The 16,178-nt window shown below is 35.3% G+C and overlaps 1 protein-coding gene across 1 annotated transcript; it reads left to right on the plus strand.

Annotated features, from left to right (window-relative positions):
* Positions 1-11,063: 11,063 nt before the first annotated feature.
* On the plus strand, positions 11,064-13,130 carry HOXD4 (homeobox D4). Its single transcript, XM_075829505.1, has 2 exons — positions 11,064-11,487; positions 12,110-13,130. The coding sequence occupies exons 1-2, from the start codon at positions 11,079-11,081 to the stop codon at positions 12,409-12,411; spliced, it is 711 nt and encodes a 236-aa protein (XP_075685620.1). The 5' UTR covers positions 11,064-11,078; the 3' UTR covers positions 12,412-13,130.
* The last annotated feature ends 3,048 nt before the right edge of the window (positions 13,131-16,178 follow it).

Raw genomic sequence — 16,178 nt, forward strand, 5'->3', positions numbered from 1 at the left:
CACATGTATTGACTCTTCTCATGTACTGTCATCCCAACTAACTTGTACTTGATGATGTTGTAGGTTGTATACCCAGAAGACTTGACACAAGTCACATTGACAAGATAATCTTTTAATCTGAATAATCCTGCGCACGTCGTGTGTTTATTAGTCTTTCAGAGGTATAATGTTCTTGTGTTCATTGGGATTATCCTGCAATATTAATTTGAAGTAGCCGGAGATGGACTGGAAACCTTCAGTGGACATCCAAGGAGGTTGCAACCCAAGAAGCAACAAAATCCATCAATATGATAATAAATTGTACATTTCTATTAATCCAAAATATATCTGCTAGTTCCCCATATCTGCTTTCCTTTGTGTACTGGTCTATGACAGGTTTATGATTTCTGTCTTTGGTTTATTAAATTTTAATAGAAATAGAAATTCTGAAAATCAATGCAAACAATTATTAGACGCAGGGCCCTTACCAGGGCAGTACAGGGGGTACTGCTGGCAGGGGTCTAGGCAAATAGGGTGCCTAAACTCACTTGTGGGTTATTGGTTGACACACACAATTCGCTGCATTAAAAAAAAACCTTTAAGGGCCTGATCAATAGGCAATGATATTCAAATTTGGTTTACAATACAGCGCCCTACACTTTACAGAAGGGTAAATGTATAGGCCCAATTATTACTTTGTTTCCACACCCCTATGGACCCACTAAACATATGATATGGGCTTGATAAGCAACATAAAGTACATGCTATTCTCCCTAATTTCATTCACTCTACGTAGGAAGTATAAAAGCCTTGCTCAGGTTCCCACCAAATGTATACAATAGGGTACAAGATGGAAGTTTATGGACAAAATAAGGAGTTCAGAGGCCCAGACCATTTACACGTATGGGGCCCAAATATTTATGGCAGCCCTGATTAGAAGTGTGCAGTGTACCAACCGAATAAAGCATTTTCAGTGAGAAGATGTAACTTTCTGACTGGCTGCTATAGGTAACTCCTCCACTATTTTTTATACACACAGCCCATTATATTATGCTATATATAACCACATTCCCAGTTTGAAAATGACCATTCTATTCCAACCAAACCACGCACATCACCCTTGAACAGTAAAGAATAGTCTCTTTGTTTCATGTGAAATATCTATCAAAAGCTGGGCTATGGGGTGAATATTTTAAGACCTCTTCAATAAGCGTTATTGCCATTGTTTAGAAGAACCCTGTTTAATCAGATTAAGAGAGAGAGAAAAAAAAAAACTAAATCCCAGTGCATGGTCGTTGACCCTACTGTAATATGCTGGGGAGTTGGATATATAGCAAATTCCTAGTCTAAACATATTTTCGACGTGTTTTTTTTTTTTTCACAGGCTCACATTGATGTTTCTGAATTTGAACTGTAAATGGAGCAATTTTGATCATTAGATAATATGTACAGTGGTCACGTTCAGTTCCCAAAAGCTGAAGGGAAATTCATGGCACAATGATCCCATGGTTTTCAGAGAGAATAAATTGTTGCCTTTATTTTATTATTATCATAACAGTCCCTGGTATTAACTCTAGGCATCGGTTTTGGTGCCCCATTAGATGGAAATATCGGACAACATATATAGAGCCATTGTATTCATCCACCAGACTTTTTTAAAGAGGATCTGTCACCTGTACTGACATATCTGATTTAGTAAATAATTGCATGTCCCATTAAATAACAATTCTGGAGCATCTTTTCTTAAATCTCTACGTTGTGACCTTCCTCTGTTATTCCTCCTAGAAATTTATGAATAAATTGACAACTGGGAGTTACCCGTTGTGGGTGTGTCTCTACACAGATTGACATCGTCCAATCAGTGCTGATAGAGTGTTTTTGTGGGTAACACCCAGTTGTCAATTCATTCACAAATTTCTCTAGAAGAAATAAGGCATGTTCCGACATGGCGGACAATTTCCAAATGTGGATTTTGTTTCGAATTTCACTGTAAATCCGCAATGGATTTGCATCAAATTCTGCATGGGAAACATGCAGATTTTGTTGTGGATTTAGCAGCATATTTGCCACTGGTTTCAGCCTATGCTATGCATTGCAAGGACTAAAATCTGCAGTAAAAAATCTAATCTGCAGCATGCTCTGCTTTCACTGCAGATTTTTTTTGCAACATGTAAATGGTGTTTTGAAACCCTCATCCTCTTGTCTTGTTCTATAAATTGCTGTGGATTTGCAGTGCAGAATCCGCACAACAAATCTACAGCAAATCCGCCACATCTGTACATGCCCTAAGGGCGGGTTCACACATAGCGGAATTTCACTTAAATTCCGCTGCGGACACTCCGCAGCGTTAATCCGCAGCGGAGCCGTTTCTCCATTGACTTTCACTTTAATTTAGCAGTGTTCGTTTACACGATGCGTACAATTCCGCTGCGGAGCATAGGCTGCGGAGCGGAATTTGGTGTCCGCAGCATGCTCTGTCTGTTGCGGAGCAGTGGCGGACTCATGGCGGAATTTCTCCATTGACTTCAATGGAGATTCAAAGTTCCGCAATGAAGTCCGCAGCTGTCATGCACATGTCATGTGTGCTGCGGATGCGTCTTGCTTTTTTAACTTGACATTTCTTCATTCTGGCTGGACCTATGTATTTCTAGGTCTACAGCCAGACTGAGGAAGTCAATGGGGCTCCCGTAATGACGGGAGCGTTGCTAGGAGACGTCAGTAAATAGTCACTGTCCAGGGTGCTGAAAGAGTTAAGCGATCGGCAGTAACTGTTTCTGCACCCGGGACAGTGACTACCGATCTCAATATACATGTATCTGTAAAAAAACATATAAGTTCATACTTACCGAGAACTCCCTGGGTCTGTCTCCAGTCCGGCCTCCCAGGATGACGATTCAGTGTAAGTGACGGCTGCAGCCAATCACAGGCCAAGCACAGGCTGCAGCGGTCACATGGACTGGCGCGTCATCCAGGGAGGTCGGGCTGGATGCCGAAAGAGGGACGCGTCACCAAGACAACGGCCAGTAAGTATGAAAGTCGTTTACTTTCACTAGGGAAAGTGCTGTCCCTTCTCTCTATCCTGCACTGAATAGGGAGAAGAGAAGCACTTTTCCTGCAGTCCGCAGCGGCCAGTCCGCATCAATTTTCTGCACATTTTGTGCAGATCCGCTGCAGAATCTGCAACGCAGATTCTGTGCGGCATTGATGCGGACAGTTGCGGAGGAATTCCGCCATGTGTGGTCATGCCCTTAGAGAGGATCGGCAGAATGTTTTTTTAATTGGAAATGCAAGTATTTACTAAAATAGACATGTCAGTAGAGGTGACTGGTTCTCTTAAAAGGCAAAGAGAACCCGTCACACACCTAACAGACCCCAAGGGCACATACAGACGTGGCGGAATTGCTGTTGAATTCCGCTGCGGACAATCCGCAGTGGAATTCTGCAGCAGCTGTTTTTTTTTTTCATTTCTTTCTATACATTTTTAGGAAAGTTAGTTCAGACATTGCAGAAAATAACTGTATGGAAATCAGGCTGCAGTGCAGAATTTTCCCTCCGCAGATTACTAATTCCATTGCGGAGAAGAAGCGGAATTTCACTGCGGATTTCAGCCTTTGCAATGTAAAAATTTAAATCTGTGGCAAGACCGCCATGATATCTGCAATGTCTGAATGACCTGTCAAATATGCAAATGTTGGTGCAGATTCGTTGCATAATTGCCCTAAATCTGCACCAACATTTGCAGCGGAAAAATTCCGCCACGTCTGAACATGGCCTTATAGTTCAAGGCCGTATTCACCCAAATGCAATTTCTCAACTGCAGCAGCCTTTGTCAAGCCAGGATGTTGCAGTTGGGTGAATCAATCCTTGGATGGACTACTTACTTTGTATTTTTATTTAGCAGTGGTATAAGACCTGCCTCTCCTTCAGCGTTGCACTTGGTTGGCACGTTGGAGAGTAATCATTGTATGGTGCTGCCATGCTTGGAATGACCACCAGTAAGGCACACACCTCTTGTACAATATGAAGCACTCTACTGAACAATGCCAACTATCCTAGTTCATCAACATTTTTCCATCAATAATTTTTATTAGTAGGCGAGTGCAACTGGAAGTCCACATTCCTTTTACTAACACAAACAAAATGTCAAACTTTTCTTTATTGAACTAATCGAAAAATAAACTGGTGTAATTGTATTATCTCTCTTAATTTACTCAAGGTCACATGTTGAAGTTGGGAGTAAAAGAAAAGTTACCTCTGTGTGAACAGAAACATAGGAAAGCCTATATGACAATACATACATAACTATGGCATGGCATATTTCACAGAAATGTAGAGGGCGAGCTCATGTGCATTCCTTATGAGTCACATAAATTCTTAGCCTGTTATAAACTGAACTCAAGGAAATCATCCAAAGGATCTATTGGTAACCATGCCAAGAATTCATTTTCAGAATAGTTAAAGTTTTCATACCTGTACTTCTGTAAAGAAGGCATGGTTTAAAAAAAAAAAAAAAAAATATCAATCAAGTCCTTGATTTAAAGTCAAAGAAGAACTGAAGTCCATGTGGCTTTGTTTTATGATGTAGTTCCCTAATGTGCCCATAGGAAGGCGCTGTTGGACAAGTCTCTTGTTTTCTGTGAATTAGTGTGTGACTTGCCCTTTGGTTAACCTGAGGGAGAATGGGGAGCACGTGATCTCAGCTAATGTCCTGTATTCATTATCTTTAAGACTCATGTAGTATAAGCCAAACATTTTAATCTCCTAAACATCACTTAAACTACTCAATGAAAATAGTAGAAGAAGCTTCTTCCATCTATGTACTGGTTTACAATATAACAATATACTTTATAATTGTGTATGATAGATCTTTGGAAATGCAGCTCTACTGCTGACAGGAATTAATGTACTGGTTAAATAATGCACCTGCTTTGCTTATTTGCAGAGTTGTCCTCAAACATGATGACATACATTAATTTCAATACCTTTCATAGGGAATAATAACCTTCATTTACTAAATGATTTTCTGTGCAGAGTAGAGGGAGAGGGAGGGACCTGTGAACTTGGCAGATAAGATATATGGAAAAAGATATATAACTAATACCATTAATGTCTTGCCATAACAGAGGAAACTATGACTATGAGTTATGCATATAAATACAAACTCATGGATGCTAGATAAGTAACAGGCGATTAATTGACTGCATTATAGACACATTTCATATACATCATCTTTATTTTACCCCAAATCCTATAAATGATAATATTCGATTTATATTCACAACCCCATTGTTGAACAAATGTGCCCTATTAGTGAAAGAAATAGTAAATAATATAATAATAATAATAATAATAATAATAATAATATAAATATAAGCTGTTCACAATGCCTAATTATAAAGGGTAAATTATTTAATTAAAATTAGCGTTTCCAGGTCTAGGTATATATTTCCCTGGGTTATAATTGAGATGCATTTTCAGCCTCACATATGGTGCTTCTGGATTGTGTGATAAATTGTGCTTCTTCTGCATCCTGGGGTCTCCTTCACACTTGCCTTCCAAATTAATTCTTGTGAAACGTTCAGAGAAAAAAAAGGTATCCACACTATTTTGTTTTATGATGTTTAACCAGGTTCTTCCCAGCCTCCAAAGTTCAAAGATCTTCTCTAGTTGTAAACAATGTGTTGGCTTGTAAATTACACGTGACACCAAAAGCACTAAATAAATATTTAAGTTTTCTTGGGATACCGTCCATTTGCCACTTCTATATTTTCCTAGAGGATCAATTCTTCCTTCTTCAAGTTCTGTATAATTCAACAAAGAAAAACAAAACATAAATAGAAAACAAGAACAACACAGGAGCTGATACATTCATCATGTATTTTTTTTTATTTTTTTTAAGAAAAAGGCACAAAATGCAGATAGTCGTGAAATTATAAATCTGTAAATATTTATAAAATAAGGATTTTCAGAAAAAAACCTCATTATCTATCTATCTATCTATCTATCTATCTATCTATCTATCTATCTATCTATCTATCTATCTATCTATCTATCTATCTATCTATCTATCTATCTATCTATCTATCTCTATCTTCTTAGCATTTATGTATCATAGTTCCTCCCTGAAGCTTAGACTTGGCTCAGTATGACCTGCACTGCAGTAGAACTTTCACTTTTTATATATTCCTTCTTTTATTTGGTGTTACTATTAGAGGCTTCTGGGAATCTCAATCTAGTGAATAGAAGTTTAAAGCTGATGGTTATTTATGGTTCCACTGAGTTGAGTCGTGAGTGGCTGGATGGGAACACGTGATTCCAATAAACTTTGTTTTATGGCTTGAGAGTTGACAAGCTAAAATATAATTCCCACCATAAATTAGTTTAACAGCATACAAGTGCAGATGCGTTGTGTTCCTGCATGTAGTAATAAGGATCAGTGTTTAGAAAGGATCATTCTGCCTGGATCTCCCAGCACTGAAGCCTTTCTATCTGCTGGATCCACTTTACAAGAAGATGAAGAAGAAGAAGGAAAAGAATAGAAAGTAAGTGATTCTGCATGTAATCCAGGGCTAGATGGGGGCGCCTGAGCTGGGGACTTACACGTGTTAGTGGTGGTCATGCTTTACTTTACCATGAAATACATAACCCCCATTGAGGCACGTTATGTTTCTGTGTAATAAAAAGGTTCTTATTATAGGATCTGTATTCATGTTTGATCTGGTTCATTTCAACTGTGAACTTGGAGGCAATTTTGTGAAACAAAAAGAATGAGAGCAATGCACCTATGATGTAACTTCTGATGTTTCTGCTTATAATCCTTATGAAGATTATATTCGTTTATGTTCGTTTATATTTACATTATTAACCCAAAAACATAAAATACTGTTGCAATCTGAATGTTGCCCTAAATGTATTATTTTACTTTGTTTTGCAACAGGTCACACACAATGGAACGACATATGGGGTAAGTATACCGCTCCTATATTTCTCGTTATCATAGACTGTCAGCGTGATGTATCATAGACTTCTATGTATTACAAAATGTATCAGTGTGATATTTAGTATTATTTGGATATAATGTATCAGTATCAGTGTTGTCTTTTTTAAAACCCTGATCTTCTTGTCGGATTTTATATAGTGTTGGGGTTTCTAGTTGGCATGTAATGACTTGATAGTAATTGAAGATGTAAATGAGGCTGATGCATTCTGGGAGTATATATTATACCATATGGCTGGAATATTTGATGGGGTTACAGTATTGCATGGAAGTAGTCATTGATATTGATTTTGGCGATTTTCCAGGAGCCTGTCTTTTTGGGTTTTGGATGAACTATAAGTCATTACCTATTGGTTTGTTGTACAGTATAGCGCCTCCCATAGTTAGGAGTGATGATATACAGTATAGTACAGATTTATAGCACGAATTTATGTGAATGGATGATAACATGTGTTTGGTTAGATGCATATGTGGTTATGGGAAGATAATCTCTGCGGTATTTATGCGCCTTTGTAATGGAATTATCTGATTTCTGGGGATATCTGCTACCGTGCAATGCAGAGAGTTTGTTTCATATTATTGAAGGATATATAGATACAGTTTGTATTAACTTGTTTCTAATGTAATGACCTAGCAGCGATATTTAATATACGAACTTCGTTTCTTACTACTTCCATCACATAATAAAAAGTTACCTAGTAGATTTTTCTATAAATAATCCCTTTTAAGAAACTCTTTCATTGATGAAAAACAACAACAATGCAAATATATTTATTTGTAATATTTTCCCTTTAATTTCATATTTATTTATTGTAGATTTTGCCCCATCTGACTTCTGCATCTCATCTCATCAGTGACAGGGAATAAATCTTATTATATAAAACATTGAATAATACAGATTATGTATGAATTAGGCCCTAGAAAAAGAGGTTAGATCAAAAAGCAGCTCTATGGGCAGTGGAGCAGGAGGTGAATATTTAACGCTTTTGTTCATCAATAACACTGTGGCTTTGACCTGTCTGAGCAAGTCTTCCCATAAGGTGAAATGCAGGTCACAACGTCTAACTAATATGAAAATGTCAGCTCGCTGCTAGCTTTTCTTTACTAATAACTATGCAGAATTCTATGGAAACACATTAAATTCAATATACAGTGTGCAAAATAATTGTACTTTTATTGCAAGACATCACAGCTATAAACGTGTTGTATATTCTATCATAAATACTTTATATTACAGCCATTAAATCTCTAGATGTAAAGAGAGTAGCAGATAGATAGATAGATAGATAGATAGATAGATAGATAGATAGATAGATAGATAGATAGATAGATAGATAGATAGATAGATAATAGGTAAATGGATAGATAGATAGATAGATAGATAGATAGATAGATAGATAGATAGATAGATAGATAGATAGATAGATAGATAGATAGATGTGAGATAGCTAGAGATATTTGTCTATTTCTGTGCATACACACATTATATTGATATACTTTAATATAATAATGATTTATTACTTTGCTACACATATAAACTATTTATATCAAACTACATCACAGACTATAAAACCACAAATACTTTGCAAATAAGTAGATACAATGAAATATAATAAGAATGGATTAGCATTAAGCACTTACCTTACAAGGGTGAGGTTGTGCTCGTGTTTGGAGGAATCCATGGTCGGATATTTGAGGATTTTTGCTTTAGCTGAATAGAGGAGGACACTGAATTTGCACATCGGTCAGGAACAAATCGTGAACTTTTGTCCTCTGCTGTGTGACTGTCGAGCACTAAAAATAATGAAACTTTGGGATATGTTTGCTAATGCCCTCTGACCTGTTCTTCACCATAAACGCTACCACACTCATTTCTTGGCATAGTGCAAAGGTTGACTGCTCACAAGGAACTTGACTGGTATGTAATATTCTATGTATATATGTATTATTTAGATAATTATTGTCTTATTGAAACATTGTGACGCTTCCACACACTGATGAAAGTTATTGGTTGAGGCAATAATAAATGTTGATAGTAGTCTATTTCTTTCTTTCTTTATATATTTTATACCTGATATACTATGTTTATAGTTCTGTATCAAAAAGTGTCATTGTATATCTTCTGGGTATTTTTGTTTTCATATTATACTTATATATAGTAAGACTAAATTTGTGTGAATCGTGGTCACTAATGATAAATTTACCTGCAGTCCTATGCAAAAGCATAAATAATAACATCACGTTGAATTGTGCTAAATGAAAACTCAGCTCTGCTGCATTTACAACCTTACCTCCTACAACCTATTTTTGTGTTTGGGGCAAGAATAAAAGAATATTTGGTAATTTATATCAAATATTTAAAGCTTTTGGGTTAAATGTCAACGTTGAGATGAATATATGTATATATATATATATATATATATATATATATATATATATATATATATATATATATATATATATTTATTTATTTATTTACAACACAACATATAAATCGCCATGTAGATAAACTGTATATAGTATAGTGTCCATTTTAGTAGGTTTTCCATGAGGTGTGGAGATCAATACAAGCTTCAGGTTATCTGCTTATGAAAACGGTGACATTATTATTATCATACATCTACAATATTAGCTTAATATTTCAAGTTGAATGTATGCATGTTCTTTGTTATTAGCATTCTATTTATTCAAGCTCACAATATTGGAACGATAAATTATATATACTTGTTTAAAATTTTATTTTGTATGTACTACATTGTCCCTTTGCCCTCCCCTGTGCATACCTACCATCATCTTTGTCATATAGGTGATTCATAGGTGATTCCTATGAGAACAATGCTCTACTAGGTAGGACTGTCTATACGTTGTCTATATGTACCCTGTAGAACCGAATTTGTGTGGTGTTTACATAGTCACAGATTCGATTCTAGGGGAATATGTGGTCGATGCAAAAACTTCGATACAACTCAACTAGAATGGTTTCAGCACATTGCCGGTATATAATATGAGAATATTAAACACATATTCATCTATCTATCTATCTATCTATCTATCTATCTATCTATCTATCTATCTATCTATCTATCTATCTATCTATCTATCTATCTATCTATCTATCTATTATCTATCCATCTTCTATCTACACACACACACACACACACACACACACCACACACACACACACACACACCATCCAGCTCCAAATATATATGTGTGTGTGTGTGTGTGTGTGTGTGTGTGTGTATATATATATATATATATATATACATATCAAACCTCTATGCATGTTTGTATTTTATTTATTAATTTCCATTCATTTGCATGTTGTATGATAATCATTACATGAGTAGCATCATTTAATCTTTATTGCTTTATTGTAGAGGGATTTATGCTCCAATTCGCTTATACAAATGGCGAAAGTAAAAAAAAAACTTTAATATAAAGTGATATTTTGAGTAATCTTGGTGGATATGAAATATTTGTCTCTTGTTTTATTAAACCATGTGGAAAGTAAACCACGAGTTACTGATTATACAATTTATTTTCAACCTGACTAGATTCTGGTAACTTTTAGATGACCCCTTGAAAGACAAAGGCAAGACAGGTCTATTGTACATATTATAGAGCCCCTGATGTCCCCCTGACAACATGAGAGCTCTCTCTCTCCCTCCTCACATTAGATCCCAGCAATAACTACACAGACTTTTATTTGTTTTAAACCCTCATGTTGTTGCAAACATTTTCCTAAAAATTTGAATTATCTGTATAAAAGATGATTTCGAAGTCAATAACCACTATGTGCAGTTCTAGTACAGGGATCAGGGAAGAATTTCTTGTATTAGGACATGTAATGTGTGATTAAGAACAGGAAAGAGGATGGAATGTTCATAATGATCCAATTAAACCAATATTATTTTGTTATTTTCTGAAAATTATGAGCGACAATTAAAATCCAGTGATACAGTTCCTGCCCTGTGATTGGCTGGCCTGATCACATGGCCACCTAACTTTATTCAGTTGACAGCAAGTAGGAGGGCTCTATGGAGGCAAGAAAAAAAAGACAAGAGCAGGAAAAATTAGTATTTTCTATCCTGAGAAATTAATGGCCATGAGTTCTTATATGGTAAACTCTAAGTATGTGGATCCTAAATTCCCTCCATGCGAGGAGTTTGTGCAGAGCAGCTACCTAGCTGAGCAAGCCCCTGATTTCTACAGCTCCCAGCAGGGCTCTGACTATCACCAGCATCCTGCTATCTACACCTCCCGGCCAAACTACAGCGATGAGTCCTCCTTCAGCTGTAACCAACATGCACAGGGCTCTTCTGCATTGCAGCCCCGGGGTCAGCATGGGCAAGAACCACAGAATCCTTACTCTGCTCCTGAGGACCCCTGCCCAGCTCCTGCCCAGATCTCCAGACCCTGCAGCCAACAGCAGCACCCTAAAAATGGAAATCTCTCTAAGCAGCCTGCAATAGTGTACCCCTGGATGAAGAAAGTCCATGTTAACTCAGGTAAGCAGCAACTTCTTCCTAATACAGAGTATAATTCTAGGAAACTAGGCTAGGAAGCTGCTGAAAACATTATTTATGGCCATTTAAGCCTAGGAAGCCATTACACTCGTCATAAATTTTTATGGTTGAGGGAATAGGCCATGTGGCTTTGTTATTTCTACTGAGGAGACAACTCCATCCTCAAAGTGTGTGCATGAGTTAAGCAAAGTAGTGATATATATATATATATATATATATATATATATATATATATATATATATATATATATATATATATATATATATATATATATATATAGATAAATAGATAGATAGATAGATAGATAGATATACATATACATATATATATGTATATATATATATATCTATATATATTTATATATAGATATATGTATATACATAATTATCATTGTCTCTATAAGTTTATATATAATGCAGCATTGTCTATCTATCTATCTATCTATCTATCTATCTATCTATCTATCTATCTATCTATCTATCTATCTATCTATCTATCTATGTATCTAATGTAGCTTTGTCTGAAGATTTATATTGTGATTATATGGTGATCATAGATACATTAGATTTCATGAAGTTGTATATTTTCGTTGCTTTGTTTTAGTCAATCCAAATTACACGGGAGGAGAACCAAAGCGCTCCAGGACAGCATACACCAGGCAGCAAGTTCTGGAACTGGAGAAAGAATTTCATTTTAACAGGTATCTGACCAGACGTCGCAGGATAGAGATTGCCCACAGTCTGTGCCTCTCTGAGCGCCAGATAAAAATCTGGTTCCAAAACAGGAGAATGAAATGGAAAAAAGACCACAAGTTGCCCAATACAAAGGGGAGATCTTCATCTGCTTCTTCTCAGCACATACAAACTCTTACCAAGGAGCATCAGACTGACCTCACCTCTTTATAGGAATAAATGCAGACTATATATATTTTGATTTTTTTTTTACTTTTTATTGGTATTTAACTTTTTTTGAGCTGTAATTATACAAAATATTGCCAGGACTTCATATGTACAGCAGTGTAAGCCTATACGAGGACTAGAATGCTCACACCTACCAAGAATGTCTCCTCAGTAGAAATTCTGGACATCATAAATTGTGAGAACATGTTTCTTTTTTTTTTTTTGTCCACACCAAGAGGATCCAACAATGAGATCTATGGAAATATGTCTTAGGTAAATCATCTGTCTGTATGTTCTGTCTGATAGCACAGGGCAGCATTGGGTTAACTAGGAAATGGGAGAGATAAAACATAAATGTGGGGACCATATGGGGAAGCTCTGCCATGATTTCGTTGTTTCTTCTTTGTTACTGCCAGTATTATAAATTACACGATACCAAATTACAGGAAAATTATTATTATTATTATGATGATGAAATAAACGGGTTATTTTATTTTATTTGTAAAGTGTATTCACTTATTTATTTAAAGGGGAACTGATCTAATACAACACAAGATGAATAATCATAATAATAATACCACCACAAAGCCAAATATACACAAAGGAGAATTGTTCACATTAATATTGTGGAGGGGGGATGCGCACTCTGAATACTCTATATATTTATGGTTGGGTCTAGAATGAGATACCTGATTGAAGGTCATTATTAAATAGGATTTTAGTTTGTAGACAAAATGTAATTTTGGGTTTTAAATAAATAAGAAATTTGATAAATGTAATATTTTTATGGAAAAATCCACAGGAATAAGGTCATAGTAATGTACAGTTACTTGTAGCATATTCTGTTTTATTTGTATTATTTTCTGTAGCAATATAACAATAAATAAAAAGTCTTCTATAATTCACATTGAAGATTGAGTCTTCCTTAAGGTTTAGGTTTGTCCTGGTATTTCTATTGAATTTTTTTCCCTCTTTATATGAAAATCAAATATATGTTATACTATAATTTGTTTTCCAGGCAACAATTTTATGTGAAAATATTTTGAGAACTTGTGGAATAATGAGTTATTCACCATTACAAGCAGCAGCAGGAGAATTACGGTAGATGCAGATTATTATTTTTTTTCTCATTGTAAACAGAGTAGCAGATTTTTTTGTTTTTATAAAAAATAAAATATTTAAACATGTTTGGATTTGTTTTATTATTGGTTGATTATAACGGCATATTGAAAGGGAAATACGCATTTTATAACAACATTTTTGCGACAATTATTGTCTTTTTAGCAACAATCAGTAGCTGTATGTATAAAAAAAGATATATAGAGAGGCACAAGACAGGAAACTAATTGTATATGGGGTATGTGAGGAATCCTTATCTGGGTCACATAGTATTTGCTGTTACATCTGTAACACGCTGACACGAAGATATGGGGGAATTCTTTGTTTGCTTCTGAGTTGGGAGATCTGGGTTCTAAGGCTACTGATAGCTATAGATATATAATATTAGAGATCTCATCCATGTATTATAGGAGCATCATTGTTCTTATGACAGATCATACAGGGGAGAAGCAGCTTCACGTTGAGAGGGTGAAAAGGTATTTTTTACTGAAGATCTGCTCAGCCAAAAACCACAGGTTCATCCTGAGGACAAATTTTCTATGCGATTAGTTGTATTTCAGCCGGAGATCTGACCTCTAAACCCTTGACCTCTTGGACCTTAACTCCCTACTTTGGACATAGGAGCCTTTAGATTTACTATGTATAAAGGACTTCATTGTACATGGTTTTTACTCTGATAAAATGGGTGCCCCAATAAATACATATGCAATACAAGGATCAATGAAATATCTATCTATCTATCTATCATCTATCTATCTATCTATCTATCTGTCTATCTATCTATCTATCTATCTATCTATCTATCTATCTATCTATCTATCTATCTATCTATCTATCTATCTATCTATCTATCTACCTACCTACCTATCTATCTATCTATCTATCTATCTATCTATCTATCTATCTATCTATCTATCTATCTATCTATCTATCTATCTATCTATCTATCTATCTATCTATCTATCTATCATCTATCTATCTATCTCTTTCTCTATCTCCTCTCTCTCTCTCTCTCTCTCTCTCTCGCTCAAATGTTCCCTTCATTTCCTATAAAAATTATTGTATAAAGATGCAAATATGTAACTTAAAAATGTAGAGAGTGAACTAAACCTGGGCAAATTTTTAGTAGGTCCCGATGAATGCTTTCCTAATCAAGAAAAGGTAATTCTAAACTTGTCTGTGATTATAAATTTAAAGAAGGGATATCATAAAAGGAATACATGGACTGCCCATGCACTTAAGTGCACATATCTAGTCTGTGTTTACACTCAGGGCACCTGTAATTCGCACTTATGACTATATATATATATGTGTGTGTGTGTGTCTGTGTGTGTGTGTGTGTGTGTGTGTGTGTATGTATATATATATATATATATATATATATATATATATATATAAAATATTTGCATCCATCATGAATCAGTACCTCCTATACAATTTATTGCCTGCAGTTATTTTGTATTTTCTTTATGTGGCACTGAATAAATAAAGTAATGTTTAAAATGTCTCATCAGTCCTTATTTACTGTTGATAGAGCTCAGTATGTAACAGTCACTATCACACCTGCACTGTAATAGATAGACTCAGTGATATCATATCATATCATCTTTTAGTGAAATATAAAGGTATGATGACTTGAAACACCCTTTGAGTAGGGAAGGAGGACAGGCTAGAAGACAGTACACAATACATGCAACAGTCCATAGAATGGAGTGACCCATTCAGAAGCTAAGTATGTGTATGTGTGTATATATATATATATATATATATATATATATATATATATATATATATATATATATATATATATATATACACATATATATTCATATATAGAGTAAGTTGCACAATGTACAAGTCATTGTTGTGTGGATTTAATGTTCTGCAGACTCCATGTACTCATATAGCTTTATATGTATATGTATATATATATATGCATACATACATACTATATGCATAGAGCATTGTACACTGTATATAGACAGATGTCATAGTAGACCCATTGCCAGGTTTATATATATATATATATATATATATATATATATATATATATATATATATATATATATATATATATATATATATTTAGTGTGTGTGTGACTGTGTGTGTATGAAGCAGCTGTGGCTGTGTACTGTCTAATGGCTCCTCCTCTGCTACTAACAATACATCAATAAAATAGTGTGTATTATATCACCACTAGTCGTTATGGAAAAGAATGAAGGGAAGGCTGAGTCAATAGCAAACAGCTCCCACTGTACAGTACAGTAAATCAGGAAGAATCCCTCAATACAGAGCCTCACATCTTCCCTGCCATCTTCCACCAAGAGACTTGTGCATTGATTTACAAGTAAACATAGAGGAGGCATCAGCATCAGCAGCACAGGGGGCTCTAGAAATGTTCCTTACATGTTCAATATCAAAGGGGATGCAAGATGCCAAGAATAGGTTTCTTCAACTCCTGACCCACGTGATCCAGCAAATAATTAATTCAGCACGTCCCTTAAGAAACACAGCGTCGTCATTAATTTGCCAAGCAAAGGACTCTATCAGACTTGAAAACTGAAGAGATCCCAAGAATATTATATACAAAGAGAGCAGACTGTATACTCTGCACTGTCTCTGTCATATAGCTGAGGAGAAGAGATCTGTGCTG

The sequence above is a fragment of the Rhinoderma darwinii genome, chromosome 6 (genome assembly GCF_050947455.1).
Source record: "Rhinoderma darwinii isolate aRhiDar2 chromosome 6, aRhiDar2.hap1, whole genome shotgun sequence".
NCBI classification, from domain to species: Eukaryota; Metazoa; Chordata; class Amphibia; order Anura; family Rhinodermatidae; genus Rhinoderma; species Rhinoderma darwinii.